We start from the raw sequence: 17140 nt of genomic DNA, 5'->3' as shown, positions 1-17140 counted from the left end.
GGGTTTACAGGTGTGAGCCACCACGCCCAGCATCATCATAAGCTTTCATGTCTTCTTTGACATCGTCTTTATTTCCTCACATCTGATTGGCTTCTCTGCCTCTGTTCCCTCCTTTTCCTTGTCACTGGGACCATCCTGAGGTCTGCCTGTTTGTCCCTGTCTTTTCATCCTATCCCCTTCTGACCCATGCTTTACACTGTATAGTCATCTTCTGGTTTTTTTTTGGCCGGGGCTGGGTTTGAACCCGCCACCTCTGGCATATGGGACCGGCGCCCTACTCCTTGAGCACAGGCGCCGCCCCATCTTATGTTTTTTGTTTTTGTTTTTGTTTTTCAGTTTTTGGCCGGGGCTGGGTATGAACCCGCCACCTCCAGCATATGGGACTGGCGCCCTACTCCTCTGAGCCATAGGCGTCACCCTATGTGTAGTCATCTTCTAAAAACACAGACCTTCACTGATGCGCCACAAACTTTCACATGGTTTCTGTTGCTCACAAAAGTCAAGTCTGAGTTATTAGCCATTGTTGCCCTTTCTCTCCCCTCCTAACCCACCTTACTTCCCTGTCTTCCTGCCCCCTCCTTGTGCATTTTTCTGTGTGTGGATGCATGCAGGCACATGTGTCAGCCACACCTGACCTGCTTTTCTCTATAATCTTGTGGCAGGTGTACTGGGCACTGGTTAATGTCCAGTGTCTGAGCTTCCACTGGAGCATGTCGGGGAGAGTGCAGCACAGCCCTGCCTTAAAATCTGTCTTCTCCTTTCCCTGCTGTGTGTGCTTTGCTTTGCTCCTCTTGCTCTTCTTATCCTGACATCAGTTGGTGGTCTGTCTTCTGTTCTTTTCAGTAATATTTATTGAGCACTTTATGTGCAGAACACAGGGGCAGCCATAGTATAAGAGAGGGACATGCATCTGGAAGTCCTGGTTCAAATCTGTGAGCTCTGCCCAGTGAGAATGGTTCCTTAAACTCTCTGAGACTTAGTCACTGACTCTTTAAAAGTGAGGGGGTAGTGAATTGTCAAGAAAATAACAAACGTGGCACATCCTGCCTGGGTGTGTGTAAAAGATTGCCTTGATAAATGTTAGTGCTGAACTTTGGAGTTCACATGTAAGAGATGGGGGGCCCTATTCTGATGAAAGAAATTGGTATGTGAGCGACTTGACTTGTGGAGTTCCCAAGGGTCTCTGTTTGGTGAGATCAGACATGCTTGGACTGACTTGGAAAACTTAGCACAAAATGTGGTTTATCTTAGGAACGGCTGGGACCCAAGAAGGCAGCGGCAATTGTCGATGAGCTCTGCGGACAGTGCTGATGCCAAGCGTACTCAAGAGGAAGGCAAGGACTGGGCCGAAGCAGTGGGCATGTCTCGTGTTGTCCGAAAGGTTCCAGAACCTCAGCCCCCTTCCAGGAAGCTTCATGGCTGGGCATCAGGCCCTGACTACCAGGTACTGTGGGGCTTGAGAGGTGCTGTGCCTGTCTGATTAGCTGGGATGCACACATACATGCACATATACACACACATACACATACACACACGTGCACATATACACACGTGCACATACATATACACACATGTGCCCATACATATACACACGTGCACATACATATACACATGTGCACATATACACACGTGCACATACATACATACACGTACACATACATATACAGACACGTGCACATACATATACACACATGTGTACATATACACACACGTGCACATACATATATACACACACACACACCCTTTTCAAATTCATTTGACCACAGTTCCAAGACAAAGTACTAAACTGAGTTTAGTGGGTAGGTTTCTGAAAATTCCTAGGAGGGCATTTCTTTTTGTAAGTAAAATAACTTCGAGGCTAGGGGTGGGGGCTCACACCTATAATCCTAACACTCTGGGAAGCCAAGGCCTGAGAATCGCTTGAGCTCAGGAGTTTGAGATCAGCCTTAGCAAGTACGAGACTGTTTGTACTAAAAACAGAAAAACTAGCTATGTGTTGTGGCAGGCGCCTGTAGGACCTGCTACTCTGGAGGCTGAGGCAGGAGAGTTGTTTGAACCCAGGAGTTTGAGGTTGCTGTGAGCAAGCCTAATGCCAGAGCACTCCAGCCTCGGGCAAAGGAGTGGGACCCTGTCTCAAAAAAAGAAAAGGAAAGAAAACCCTTTTTTTTAGGGCAACAGCTACAACGTTATAGAAAAATAAGTTGTAAGAATATTTTTATCTAAACTTCTCAGAGTGTAAATTACCAGCCTCTCACCACAGACTGTACTACCAAAACAGGGACATTCCTTCGATGTAACCGCAGCCCCAGGCAGGGAATTAGTCTTGGCACGTAACTGCCATAATCTTCCAATCCCATCCTACTTGAGTGTCCTCACGTAACAGAAGCCAGTTTAGAATCCCACTTTCCGGGGTGGCGCCTGTGGCTCAGTGAGTAGGGCGCCGGCCCCATATGCCGAGGGTGGCGGGTTCAAACCCAGCCCCTGCTGAACTGCAACCAAAAAAATAGCCGGGCGTTGTGGCAGGCGCCTGTAGTCCCAGCTGCTCGGGAGGCTGAGGCAAGAGAATCGCGTAAGCCCAAGAGTTAGAGGTTGCTGTGAGCCGTGTGACGTCATGGCACTCTACCCAAGGATGGTACAGTGAGATTCTGTCTCTACAAAAAAAAAAAAAAATCCCACTTTCCTCACCTCCTATTGTGATCACTTCCTCAGCCTTTCCTCTAGCTTCTGGCCATTCCAGGCCAGTGGAGCTCCTTGTTCAGTTGGTCTCATGCTCACTTGTGATGAAGCCTGCAGTTTATGCTCTCGGAAGGAAGCTCCCTGGCATCACACTGACTCTACTGATGGTGATCTGCCAGGTGGCCGTGCCTCCACCCTGTCGCACTCTGACAATATGCATTTTGAACTTTTTTTTTTTTTTTTGAGACAGAGTCTCACTTTGTCACCCTCTATTGCCTCAGCCTCCCAAGGAACTAGGGCTACAGCTGCTTACCACAACGCCCAGCTATTTTTAGAGACGGGGTCTCACTCTGGCTCAGGCTGGTCTTGAACTTGTGAGTTCAGGCAGTATACCCACCTGGGCCTTCCAAGTACTGGGATTATAAGCATACCCAGGCTCTGACCCCTGTACCAAGCCACCATGACCGCCTGGCACCTGACACACAGCTTGCTTGCTTGACCATACCTGATCACTCTGGGACTGAACTGTTCAGGTGAGCAAAAGGCATTATTTTTAATATGCTTGCTAAAACTTACCATTTTCAATGCATTTTGCTATCCAAAGTGCCTTATTCTACCTTTTTTTTTTTTTTGAGATTGTCTCACTTTGTGTTCTTGGGTAGAATGCAGTGACATTTTTGTAGCTCACTGGAACCTTACACTGCTTGCTTCACGTGATACTCCTGCCTCAGCTTCCTGTAGCTGGAACTCCTGACACATAGCACTACACCTGGTAATTTTTCCTAATTTGGTAGAGACGGAGTCTTGCTCTTGCTCAGGCTAGTCTCAAACTCTTCAGCGCAAGAGATCCTCCTGCCTCACCTCCTAACATCCTGTGAGTATAGGCCTGAGGCACTTTGCCTGGCCCACATCTTTTTATAAGATGAAGATGCCCCTTATTGTCAGATGTCTTATTGAGTACCTATTTTGTGCCAGGCAGCATGCTGTGTATCAGGGACACAGAAGTGAAACAAAATAGATGTAGTGTTACTCCTTGAACATTATTCTACAGTTAATCTAAATTTTGATTCATCCTTTAGGGTTGCTCAGTATTCAAAAGAATCATTCATGGGTGGCGCCTGTGGCTCAAAGGAGTAGGGTGCCAGCCCCATGTACCGGAGGTGGCAGGTTCAAACACGGCCCTGGCCAAAAACTGCAAAAAAAAAAAAAAAAAGAATCATTCACTGTAATCTCATAACACTGTAAGTTAACTCAAAAAAGCCACTTCCAATCTTTTACAGAACATTTAGGTTATAGAGTGATAGCTAATCTTAGGGCAGTCGAGGGAAGCATGTCAAGAGTCTTGGCACTTTACATAGGCCCTCTGTGCCTGATGCCTCATTCGTGGGAAACAGAATGAAAGTTAGGGCTGTGTGCAAAGGTTTGTCTGCAGCAGTGAATTAAATACTGGGCTGAGATGTGTTCCAGTTTGGGTCGTGACATGACTGCTGAGTGACTCACACGCACAGACGTGCATGTTCAGTGGCCAGTGAAAGGAAAATCACTTTGGTCCTGGTCATACTATGTAAACTGTACCTTCATGATTCTGAATCGCAAGTTTGTATCTTAGGTTTTTAGTGATTATCTGTGGATTATAAGAAGTTAATTTTTAGGAGAAAACTCCTTGACTACAGTAAATGGAGTGCTATTTCTTGCTGATGTAATTAACCTACAAGAAAAGGCATAGATTTTGGGTTGTTTCTGTTTGATGATTTATGATTTATGACAATTGTATATATACATCTGTGTAACTACCATTTAAAACAAAGTCATAGGTCAGGTGTGGTGTCTCATGTCTGTAATCCTAGCACTCTGGGAGGCTAAGGTGGGTGGATTGCTTTGAGACAAGCCTGAGCAAGAGCTAGACCCCATCTCTAAAAATAGCCGGGTGTTGTGGTAGGTGCCTGTAGTCCCAGCTACTCAGGAGGCTGAGGCAAGAGGATTACTTGACCCCAAGAGTTTGTTTGCTATGAGCATTAATGCCACAGCACTCAACCCCAGGTCAACTGAATGAAACTCTGTCTCAAAACACACAAAACAGAAAGTCATATTTTTTTGATCATCAGCTCACATGGACTCTCAGTGGCTGGGGTCCGGCAGCTCTTGCCCACTGCATGTGCTGTGCGTGGCTGCACTTCTGACAGGGGGCATGTTCCCTCCACTGTTCCGGGACCCTGTCTGTTCAGTAACTGCCAACCAAAAAGAAACTCTGGCATGGATAAATATCTGGAAGAGAGATTTTATGCATAATTTTTCATTTGAAACTGTTTTCTGACTGTGACTTTTGTTCTCCAGTGGCTTTTTACACCTGAGGGTTTATGTGTTTCCATGGGAGCAGGAGTGGCTGTTTTGTGACTGCAGAGTAGTGACTGTGGCTCCCTGATTAGGCACGGCGGCCCTCATTCCATTTGCCTCTAGGTGTGCCAAGAGCACCCATTTCCCGAGTGCTCTCTGGCCAGTTGTGGCATTGCATGCTTTGCAAACACCATTTCGTTTCACCTTCACAATCCCAACGGCTTTGCTTGTTATCCCAGTTTTACAAATGAGGACAGAGGTGATGAAATTTGGTACTTGCCCTCACTGCATTTCAGGTGTAGTGAAGGACAGTGCAATATTCAAACCCAGGCCTGCCTGTGCTGCCTCAGGATGGTGCTGGAGAATCCTGGGCTAGAGTCACAGAGCGGGGTGGCCCTGCACCCTCAGTCTGTAACACCATCTCACCAGAGACTTTGTTCTCTTAGCAGAAGCCCTCAACGGGCAGCGTGTTCCGGCAACAATCCGTTGAGGAGAAGGAGGACAAGCCGCCCCCACGCCAGAAATTCATCCAGTCAGAGATGTCTGAGGCCGTAGAACGAGCCCGAAAGCGCCGGGAAGAAGAGGAGCGCCGTGCGCGGGAGGAGAGGCTGGCTGCCTGTGCTGCAAAACTCAAGCAGCTGGACCAGAAGTGCAAGCAGGCCCGGAAGGTGGACGAGGCCCGGAAGCAGGTGGAGAAGGAAGTGCCCCGGTCTCCCAGCACCGAGAAGGTGTCCCCGCAGGAAAACGGCCCTGCCATCCACAAAGGTAAGGGGATGACCCTTTCCTACCAGCTGAAAACTCCAGGTCATTGTCATCTGTGTATCATCTGCATCTTCCTCACTTCACCTGTGACATGGGGTGTGTGGTATACACCTGCCCACGTGCTGAGGGACGCACAACAGGCCCCACAGTGCCCAGCGCAGAGGAGCCCATGGGGATGGTGACTGCTGACAGCTCACAGCTCATAATCATCACTGTTACCTCTGCCACTGCTCAATCAGAGACACATGGTGTAGAGGACTTTAACAAAACCACAGGGCCTTTTTACCTGGCATAAGGGAAGCCCACTTGCTCGTTAGAATATATTTTTTCCTGCCATCAAAGGAGAAGGTGCCATGGCCTTATGAAAGAGAGACATTGAAGGGTGGCACCTGTGGCTCAATGGAGTAGGGCGCTGGCCCCATATGCTGGAGGTGGTAGATTCAAACCCAATTCCAGCCAAAAACTGCAAAAAAAAAGAAAGACATTGAACAGTTTTAGGAAATATGATCAGCTATATTCTTTATAATTTTCTTAAATCAATTCAGATTAACTTTTGTTAGGAAACAAGGGCTAATGCTAGTTTTGGATCCTGAAGGCTCCTTGGTGTGGTCTGATTGACATAGTGGCCACCCGGCCAAGGAACTCAGTAAATTCAGCAGTTTTCCTTCTGGTCCCCTGCGCATGAGTGAAGATTGTGCCAGTCTTACAGGCTTGCCCAGATGGGTGACAGAGGAGTTGTGCCAAGTGCTTTCTACATTTTAGGCACTGTTTCAAGTACATCACATGAATGTAATCTCGCAGAAACCCTCAGGGGTGAGCATAGGTCTTATCCTTATTTGCCAGAAATGAAAAAGAATGGGTAAGAGGCTGAAAAATCGGCCTGTGTCATGCAGCCTTTGAGAGACAGAGTCTCACTCTGTCACCCTGGCTGGAGTGCAGTGGTATGATAACAGCTCACTGCAGCCTTGACCTTCTGCCCTAAAGCAGTCTTCCCACCTTGGCCTCTCAAAGTGTTGGGATTACAAGTGTGAGTCTCCATGCCTCTTTCAATAAAACCTCTTCACTTGGAATTAGATCCCAAGTCTGTCATTAACTGTGTAACCTTGAGTAGTCACCCAGCTTCTCCACCCTTAAGTTTCCTCACCTTTAAGTCGATGGTAAGTGAAGCCTCCCTACAGTGTTTGTGAGGAACCCTGGACTTGTGCATGTGGCCCACTGGGCGCGGTGCCAGGTTCAGGGCCATGGGTGGCCTAGGGGTGGAGAGCAGTGCCAGCAGGAAAAAGTGCTCGCAGTCAAGCTTCAGGCCGCCTAACCTCTCTGAGCTCACTGAGGTGTTTATCTGTGGCTTGTTTCTAGGCTCCCTGGAACTCCCTGCCCAGGAAGCCCCCACCCCGTTCTCCGAAGAGGCACCTGCAGTGTCCCTAGCTGGGGCTCAGAGCAATAACAGTGAGGAAGAACCCAGGGAGGCTGGATCCCCAGCACAGGAGTTGAGCAAGTATCAGAAGTCACTTCCTCCCAGATTCCAGCGCCAGCAGCAGCAGCAACAACAGGTAAACAGATGAGACGGTAGAAGGCTATTAAACACAGACCTGGTTACTGACTAGACTCAGCCTTTCCCCCTACCCCAGCCCACCTTCAGTGAAAAGCACAAATAGTGAACGGCATGGGGGTCAGAAGTTGCACCTTAAAACTTGTGGCTTTGGTGAATCAGCCCCCTGCCATTGCTGATTTCTCCAAGAGCTGAAGGCCCCGTGCGTGGTGCAGCCTTGTTGTGCTTTATTGGTCCTGCCTTCTAGCAGGTGGGAAGAGTCACTGGCTTGAAGAGTGGTCTTTTTCATTTCAGTAGTCTACTTGGGATACTCCATAGTACAACAGTGGCTCTGGCTAGGAGAGGCCTGCCAGCTGTTTCCAGAGCAGTCAGAGGCATGTCGGGGTTATTTGTGAGTTCTCGTCCCAGTGGGTCGATCATGTTCCTCCAGCTCATGTTTCTTCAGGAACTTGGACAAGCAGATGCCTGCCTCTCACTGTGACAGGGACCCAGTGAACAGACTTGACAATGTATCATTATTGGTGTTTTATAAACTTTAGAAAGGGACCTGCCTTTTGCCCAGAGGAAGATCGTGCAGATAATGGTTGTGGTCATACCCATCTCCCTGGTCCTGATCACCCCTGAGCACTCATCAGCAGTTGTGTTTCTTAGAGTATAAGAAATAAGGAAGAAAGTCAGCCTCCCTGAGGAATAAGTGCATGGTGGGGGAGAATGAGATGACACGTAGGCTTCACCTAGTGCGTGTCCAGCAGCAAAGTGTGCAGTATGCTGTTGTTAATATTGCCGAGAATGTTTTAGAAAAATGTGTGACTGGAGCAACAAACCAAGGGCTGGGGCCTTCTGCCACTATCTCGTTTAATTTCCTTTAAGAATTTCAGCCTGGCCGGCGGCGCCTGTGGCTCAGTCGGTAAGGCGCCGGCCCCATACACCGAGGGTGACGGGTTCAAACCCGGCCCCGGCCAAACTGCAACCAAAAAATAGCCGGGCGTTGTGGCGGGTGCCTGTAGTCCCAGCTACTCGGGAGGCTGAGGCAAGAGAATCGCTGAAGCCCAGGAGTTGGAGGTTGCTGTGAGCTGGGTGAGGCCATGGCACTCTACTGAGGGCCATAAAGTGAGACTCTGTCTCTACAAAAAAAAAAAAGAATTTCAGCCTGGCTGCTGCTCCTCTTTGGGCCCCTGGGAATGTTGCAGTGGTACCTTCCTTGCACTTTTCCAACATCGTGCTATAAGTGTGCACTGCGCAGTTACCATGTTCTCCAAGCAGAACTGGTGATGAGGGAGATCTCTGGAATTACTCATGTCAAACAGCATGACAGCTGCTCTCAGGAACTCCCTGGAAGGGTAGGGGAGGCAGTGGTGGGCAGCTCCTTCCTTGAGGACGGAAAGATGTCTGAAGGCACAGAACAGCCTATCTGTTCAAATTCCCTGGGACCTGGGGTCTGGCCAGGAGGAGGAGCTTTGGGGTAGAGGCTTACAGCCTCTGTGTGCTGGAACTGTTCGTGCCAGATGATGTCTGTTTATTGAGTATTCCTAAAGGGTGCTAGGTGTACTGATAGGGAATCCAGTCCAGGAGGGCTTGAGGACTGCCAACCTGGCTGAGCAGCTTTTTTGTTTGCAGAACAGAAGTGGGTGTGCTAGAGTCTTCTTGGGTAGGTTGTCCTCAGAGTTTCTAACTCAGTACTTCAGTCCTGCTGGGATGCTGTTTCAGGGTTTGTTTAGGAAGTTGACACCAGAGGTCACTAGTGGAATGGAGTGAGGTTTGAAGTGAACTCTTGAATCAGGCACCTTAACTTTGAATATTCCATTGATACTTCATGTTCATCCTTTAGTGCAACGGATAATTTGTATATAATTATCCCAGGGCAAGGATGCCACTGTCAGCTAGGCATGCACAGTCTCTTGGGACTTAGTGAGGGATACTACAATCAAAAATACAGTTAACTGAGGCTGGGCGTGGGGGCTCATACCTGTAATCCTAGCACTCTGGGAGGCCAAGGTGGGTGGATTGCTTAAGCTCATGAGTTAAGAGACTAGCCTGAACAAAAGTGAGACAGGGTCTCACTTCTACCAAAATAGAAAAACTGAGGCAAGAGGATCACTTGAGCCTGAGTTGGGAGGTTGCTGTGAGCTATGATGCGACACTCCACCCATGGCGACAGCTTGAGACTCTGTCTCAAAAAAAAAACAAAACAGTTGACTGTTGAGAGTGCTACAGATGAGCACCTGCAGTTCCATGGGAGCAAACAACAGGGTCTCATTGTGACAGGCCTCCTAGAGCAGTGGTTCTCAACTTGTGGGTTGCGACCCATCGAAACTGTATTAAAGGGCTGTGGCATTAGGAAGGTTGAGAACCACTGTCCTAGAGTAAGTGTTGTGTTGCATATTGTGTATTTGGAGTTGGGGTCTTGCTCACTTGCCTGGTTTACAGGGCAGTGGGGCAATCACAGTTCATAGCAATCGCAAACTCCTGGGCCCAAGTGTTCATCCCATTTCGGCATCCCCAGTAGCTGGGACTATAGGTATGCCATTATGCCCAGCTATATTTTGTATTTCTTGGTAGAGATAGGGTTTCAGGCTGACCTCTTGGCCTCGAGTGAGCCTCTTGCCTCAGGCATGAGCCACTATACCTGGCCAGGAAGTGTTTTCTTTTTTTTTTTTTTTTTGGGGGGGGGGCGGAGACAATTTCACTCGTCACCCTCGGTATAGTGCTGTGGTGTTACAGCTCACAGCAACCTCAGACTCGTGGGCTTAAGCGATTCCCTTGCCTCAGCCTCCCAAGTAGCTGGGAATACAGGCGCCCACCACAATACCCAGCTTTTTTTGTTGTTGTTGGCAGTTGTCAATTGTTTTAGCTGGCCCAGCCAGGTTTGAACCTGCTGGCCTCGGTGTATATGGCCAGTGCCCTACTCATTGAGCTACGGGCACCGCCCAGGAAGTGTTTTTTAAGCTAGATACCTGGGTTTATGGTTATAGGGAAGAGCCTAGCAGAGGTCCCAGCATGTCGCCATGGCCTGAAGTGGGCAGGCAGAGACATGTAGAGCAGAGAGTGGAGAGCAAGCCCTAGAGTCACAGCTGAAGGCACAGATCAAGCAAGGTCTTGCGGGACCCTGTAGGTCATGTGTAGCCTGGTCTATTCAGGCTGTCGGCAAGAGCAGTGGTGAGCCACTAAGGGCTCTTGTGAGCTAGGTCCTGACATATTTGGGCATAGGGGCTGCAGGGTGGCTGGGTGGAGAATGGATCAAAGAGACCAGGTGGAGGAGAGAAAGGAGGGCCATTGTCCTCAGGTAGTGCAGCAGGCAAGAAGTGGCCAGCATGTAGATATTCCATAGGAAGGGTGCTGGTTTGTCACCAGTAGTGTTTGATCTAAGTGAAAACTGAGCCCCCTCATGTGACATTGGTGTGAATGGGCCCCTGTGTGATAATGGCATGACCGTCTACCCAGCCCTGGAGAGGGACCCCCGCCTGAGCTGTAACATAGGGGGCTTCCCCTTTGAGCAGCTGCCATCCCATCCATCTTTGGTCTTCTGTTCTGGAAGAGCTTCTGTGCTGCCTGCTGAAAAGTATCTCTACCCATCCTGCATCCGCCTGACCAGCTCTCTTTGCCTGGGCAGGAGCAGCTGTACAAGATGCAGCACTGGCAGCCGGTGTACCCTCCACCCTCCCACCCCCAGCGCACTTTTTACCCACACCATCCCCAGATGCTGGGCTTCGACCCCAGGTGGATGATGATGCCTTCCTACATGGACCCTCGGATCACGCCCACACGGACCCCCGTGGACTTCTACCCTTCTGCTCTCCACCCTTCAGGTAAGCACCATGCTCTAGCCATGGGTCTATACCTGTAGAGCCCAGGATAGTGTGGTGGCTGGGGTGTTAACTTTATGAGTTAGACACACCCACCTGTATTCTAGTCTGGCCTCCTGGTCAAGTCACAGGACTGTTCTGACTTTACTGTTCTCCTTTGCAAAGTGAAGGTACAATAATAGTTCCTTTCATAAAGAACTTTTGGGAAGGCTCAGTAAGATCATGCATTATAAATTGCTTTAATTAGTCTTAATCTCTGCCATGCCATCTGCCTCTCTTCCCAGTCCTTAATGTTTTTCTTTGAGCCTTCTCTTTCTTTCTTCCTTGATTAGTGTTTCCCAAGTTTTGTCTGATGCATTTTTTAGAATCAGCTTTTGGGTCTCTTTACTCCTTTATCTCATTTGGGTTTTATTTAAATAATTTCTGACCTTTTTTTCATTGCCTCGGAAATTATTGTTCTTTTTCTATCCAATACTACTGGATGCTTAAGTGCATGAATTTCTGGCCTTTTAAAATTATTTTCATGGCGTTAATTTTTATGGTAGCTGCTTGTGGCCACATACTATGGCCTGTGTGATAAAAAGCCCAGGGGTCGGCCAACTTTTTTTTTTTTTTTTTTTTTTTTTTTTGTAGAGACAGAATCTCACTTTATGGCCCTCAGTAGAGTGCCGTGGCCTCACACAGCTCACAGCAACCTCCAACTCCTGGGCTTTAGTGATTCTCTTACCTCAGCCTCCTGAGTAGCTGGGACTACAGGCGCCTGCCACAACGCCCGGCTATTTTTTGGTTGCAGTTCAGCCGGGGCCGGGTTTGAACCCACCCTTGGTATATGGGGCCGGCGCCTTACCGACTGAGCCACAGGCGCCGCCCCCAACTTTTTTTATATAAATGGCAGGTTGGTAAAATTTTTTAGGCTTTTTATCAACTATTCAATATTACTATTGTAAGATAAAAACTACTATAGACAATTGTGGCTTTCTAGTAAAACATTTATAAAAGCCAGTGGTAGGCTGAGTTATGGTTAAGAGCTGTAATTTGATGACCAGTCTCAATCTAGGCTTGACATTTGTTGAGATTTCCTTTACAGACTGTTACCTGAATTGTTTAAACATTCTGTGTTTGCCTGAAAAGAATTCCTCCATTGGGTATATAGTCTATTAAATTGAGCATGCTAATTGTGTTTTGTAAATATCTGTATCATTACAAGTTTTTTATTCCCTTGATCAGTTACTAAGGTGTGATTGTGGATTTGTCAAATCTTTCTCTGTAAGCCTATCAATTTTTGCTTTGTCACTATAGTCTCAGGGCCCTGTTTGGGGCAGCCAGGAGACTAGTGTGAATACAACTTCCTGCCATCCCCTACCAGGGCAGTTAACGGGGAAGTGGGCTCTCTGCCCACATTTGGAAGGGTTGCAGTCTGGGTGGGGTGCCTGAAGGAGCCCATCCCTATCTACGCCTCTGGCCTCTGCCCTGACCATCCCTAATCAGGAGGCCCTGTAGTGGGGGTGAAGGGCAGAGCCATCAGGTGTGTTGTGTCCTGGGATGCTGCGGAGGTTGAACCTGGCATCTAGTAGATGCCAGAAAAATCCTCAGGTGATGTCTGGCCACAGACCACGTCACATCTTCCTTGGCTTTCCGTCACCACTTTTTTTTTTTTTTTTTCCTTTTTTTTTTTTTATTGTTGGGGATTCATTGAGGGTACAATAAGCCAGTTACACTGATTGCAATTCCGTCACCACTTTTTAAACAAATCCACACAAGCTGTGTTTTCTATGACCTGTCTGTGACTTTCTGGAAATGGGGGTTCCTCTACCCTCCCCCCCCCCACTTAAAGAAAAGTGTTAAACTTTTCTTTTTGTACCAGTGAATCTGGGTCTAAGACACTACCCACACTGGAAAGGAATTTCTATAATAAATGTGTAAACTGGAAAAAAAAATTTTTTTTTTTTTTTTTTGCTTTGTCTATCTGAAGGCATATGTGTGGGATTACGTGATCTTGTTCTTCTGTACCGCTGCTTATCTTTTTTTTTTTTGGAGACAGAGTCTCACTCTGTCACCCTGGATAGAGTGCCATGGTGTCATAGTTCACAGCAACCTCAAACTCTTTGACTCAAATGATCCTCTTGCCTTAGCCTCCCAAGTAGCTGGGACCATAGGCGCCCACCACAATGCCTGGCTATTTTTAGAGACAGGGTTCTCACTCTTGTTCAGACTGGTCTCAAACTCCTGAGCTCAAACAATCTACCCACTTTAGCCTCCCAGAGTGCTAGGATTACAGACATCAGCCACAGTACCTGGCCACTTGTTATTAAGAGCATTTAATGTCTACTTTGTCTGATAGTAATATAATTATTCCTATTTCTTTTCTTTTTTTAATTTAAGAATTAAGGTCTTGCTCTGTTCCTAGGCTGAAATGCGGGACGTGACCATAGCATACTTTAACCTTTAACTTCTGGAGCTCAAGCTATCTTCCATCTCTGCCTCCTGAGCAGCTGGGACCATAAGTACCCATCACCAAACCCAGCTAATGTAAAAATATTTTTTGCAGAAACAAGGTCTTGATATGTTACCAGGCAGGTCTTAGGGTTGGAGTTTAGCTTCCTACCTTAGCCTCCTAACATGCTGAAATAAAAGTTCCAGTTTTCTTTTAATTAGGATTTATTTGATATCTTTTGTTCCAACCTTTTGCTGTCAGCCTCTCTGAGCTTATTTCTGGGGAGTTAGTCCATCTTTTACTCAATATGAAAATCTGTGATTCTTTTTTTTTTTTTTTTTGTAGAGACAGAGTTTTACTTTATGGCCCTCGGTAGAGTGCCGTGGCCTCACACAGCTCACAGCAACCTCCAACTCCTGGGCTTAAGCGATTCTCTTGCCTCAGCCTCCCGAGTAGCTGGGACTACAGGCGCCCGCCACAACGCCCGGCTATTTTTTGGTTGCAGTTTGGCCGGGGCAGGGTCTGAACCCGCCACCCTCGGTATATGGGGCCGGCACCTTACCGACTGAGCCACAGGCGCCGCCCAAATCTGTGATTCTTAATTGCCAAAGTTGGTCCCTTTAGGTTTGTTCTGATTATTATATGTAGATTTTCCAATTGTCCTGTTTCATGTATTCCATTTATCCCCCTTTCCGTATGCTTTCTTTTTATTTCTTGCCTTTTTTGGATTAAGTTTGCTATTCTTTTGGGTTTTTTCCCTTTTATATTCTATTACTAGATGTTATTGGTAACTTTGAAATTCTAACACAGGTTGGTAACTTAGCAAAGGCTCATCAGTATCATTACCCTTCCCCTAAACTCTCATTATTTCTACCATCAATCTTGTAGTTTTTGCCTAGAATTTCAGTTCTTCCATGTTATGTTTTTTTTTTTTTTTGTAGAGACAGAGTCTCACTTTATGGCCCTCGGTAGAGTGCCGTGGCATCACACAACTCACAGCAACCTCCAGCTCCTGGGCTTAAGCGATTCTTTTGCCTCAGCCTCCCAAGTAGCTGGGACTACAGGTGCCCGCCACAACGCCCGGCTATTTTTTTTGTTGTTGCAGTTTGGCCAGGGCTGGGTTTGGACCCGCCACCCTTGGCATATGGCGCCGGCACCCTACTCACTGAGCCATAGGCGCCGCCCAGTTCTTCCATATTTTTATGCCCACCAAATAGTGATTATTATATTTGATATTTTTTCTACTCTGTGCTTATTCAGATTTGCCTGTATATTAACCAGATTCTTTACTTTTTCTACTATCTTTTGTCTTTCCCTCTGGGTCCAGTTTATTTCTCTGTGAAGTATATTCTCCATGTCTTCAGTAAACATTTCTGCCAATAGATTCTTTGTTTGAAAAAGTCATTATTTCACTCTTACTGTGTAGGAGGGTACACAATTCAAGGTTGGCAATGATTTTCTTTCAGTACTGTGAAGGTGGTAATCTTTCTTTTTTCTTTTTTTGAGACAGTCTCACTATGTCATTCTTAGTAGAGTGCTATGGCGTCACAGTCACAGCAACCTCATTCTCTTGGGCTTGTGCAATTCTCTTGCCTCAGCTTCCCTGGTAGCTGGGACTACAGGCGCCCGCCACAACGCCTGGTTGTATTTTGGTTGTATTTGTCATTGTTGTTTAGCAGTCCTGGGCCGGGTTCGAATCTGCCAGCCCTGTTGTATGTGGCTGGAGCCCTAACCGCTGAGCACAGGCGCCAAGCCTGGTAATCTCTTTTCTTTTGGCTCTTTTTGTTGTTGTTGGAGATAGTCTTACTTTGTCGCCCTCAGTAGAGTGCCGTAGCGTCATAGCTCACAGCAACCTCAAACTCTTGGGCTAAAGTGATCCTCTTGCCCCAGTCTCCTGAGTAGCTGGGATTACAGGTGCCCACCACATGCCTGGCTATTTTTAGAGACAGGGTCTCACTCTGGCTCAGGCTAGTCTTGAACTCAGGAAGGTAGGCAATCCACCCACCTCAGCCTCCCAAAGTGTTAGAATACAGGCATTAAACACTGCACCCAGCCCTGTTTTGGCTCTTACTACTGCTGAAGTTCTGATCTTTCTGGATATTTTCTCCATTTTCCCTCTGCTGATTTTCCAGTCATCTCCTGTCTTTGGTGTCCTGGGTTCTGACTCCGTGTGGTGTGTCTGGGTATACGTCTGCATCTTCACTTCCTCTGCTTGGTATTCACTGTGCTCAAGTCTAAGACTATCTGTCTTTAATCACTTGTTAATTGTCACTTCAGATATTATCTCTTCCTCATTCTTTTTATCCTTTCTTTCTAAGACTTCTACTAGGTTTATTTTATAGCACCTTATTCTGTCCCTAAGTGTCTTAAATGAGGAACAACATATGAAAGAGAGGTTATCTCTGTGTTGCCCCCTGGGATAGTGCCTAAGAATTATGTTCCAATTCAGTTCTCTCTCCAGCAGTGTCTAATCTGCTTTCTTACTGTCCCAAGTAGCCTTTTTTTTTTTTTTTTGACACAGCCTCAAGCTGTCACCCTGGGTAGAGTGCCATGGCATCACAGCTCACAGCAACCTCCAACTCCTGGGCTCAAGCGATTCTCCTGCCTCCACCTCCCAAGTACCTGGGACTACAGGCACCCGCCACAACACCCAGCTATTTTTTGGTTGTAGCTGTCATTGTTGTTTGGCGGGCCCAGGCTGGATTCAAACCCGCCAGCTCTGGTGTATGTGGCTGGACCCTTAGCTGCTTGAGCCACAGGCGCCGAGCCCCAAGTAGCCTTTTAATTTGGTAACTGGAATTTGTTTCTACAGTCTGTTCATTTTTGGCGGGTGGGTGTCTGTTATTTTTCTTAAGTTTTTAATCCCTTTTATGGCTTTAATTATTTTACATATGATTCTCTAGAGTTTAACAGATTGTTCTGTTATCTCAAGTTCTTGTGGAGGCATCTTGTCTTAGGAGTCACTGCAAACTCGTGGTGGGTTATTTTCCACGTGTGTTCTGATAGTTGGGATGGCAAGTTCAGTTTTACCAGTTTTTTCAGTGAGGATCCAGTATGGCTGCTATTGAGCGTGTATCCTTCCAGTGTGGTATTGGGTTTTCTTCTGCCAGTCAAGAACCACCTTTTATGTTAACGTGGGAGGCCTCTGGACCACTGTGGGAGGTAGAAATCTGCACTCTTCCCTAGCCCAAGCCTTACGAAAGTAAACACATGTTTTGGATTGATGGGGGGTAGTTGTCAGTACTTTTTCCCTGTCCCAGGCCAAGACAGACTTTCTAGTTAATTCCCAGTACTAAAAGGTGTGTGTTTGTCTACTATGCTTTCTGAGGCAGTAGCCCTTTAAAGGTCTTTATTTGAAGGATCATCTCAGTTGCAGCTTCCTGCCCTGTCCAAAAAGGCCTATTCACCTGTCCTGTGAGGATGTGAAAGACCAAGTCCACAGGTTTTCCAGTGTGCTTCCCTTGCTTCCTCTAGGGAAGTTATGATGGTAGTCTGGGAATTGAAGATTGGACTTCATAGGCCTTGGAACAGTTCATATTGCACACATGAGTACTTTCAAAGGGTCTCTGGTCAGAAGAGATA

The 17140-nt window shown here is 47.1% G+C and overlaps 1 protein-coding gene across 20 annotated transcripts in view; it reads left to right on the top strand.

Moving 5' to 3' along the window:
* Nucleotides 1-17140, top strand: part of PRRC2B (proline rich coiled-coil 2B) — a 109852-nt gene that overhangs the window by 71405 nt on the left and 21307 nt on the right. For 15 of the 20 annotated variants that reach the window (XM_053559228.1, XM_053559224.1, XM_053559212.1 and 12 more), the window contains 4 exons: nt 1252-1444; nt 5457-5775; nt 7129-7322; nt 10932-11127. In XM_053559228.1, the coding sequence (XP_053415203.1) occupies nt 1252-1444; nt 5457-5775; nt 7129-7322; nt 10932-11127 (902 nt within the window). The remainder of the gene's footprint in view (nt 1-1251; nt 1445-5456; nt 5776-7128; nt 7323-10931; nt 11128-17140) is intronic. The other 5 variants (XM_053559266.1, XM_053559243.1, XM_053559236.1 and 2 more) reach the window with 1 other exon arrangement.

Source organism: Nycticebus coucang, chromosome 2 (assembly GCF_027406575.1).
Source record: "Nycticebus coucang isolate mNycCou1 chromosome 2, mNycCou1.pri, whole genome shotgun sequence".
NCBI classification, from domain to species: Eukaryota; Metazoa; Chordata; class Mammalia; order Primates; family Lorisidae; genus Nycticebus; species Nycticebus coucang.
This window is presented reverse-complemented; position numbering and strand designations above follow the sequence as displayed.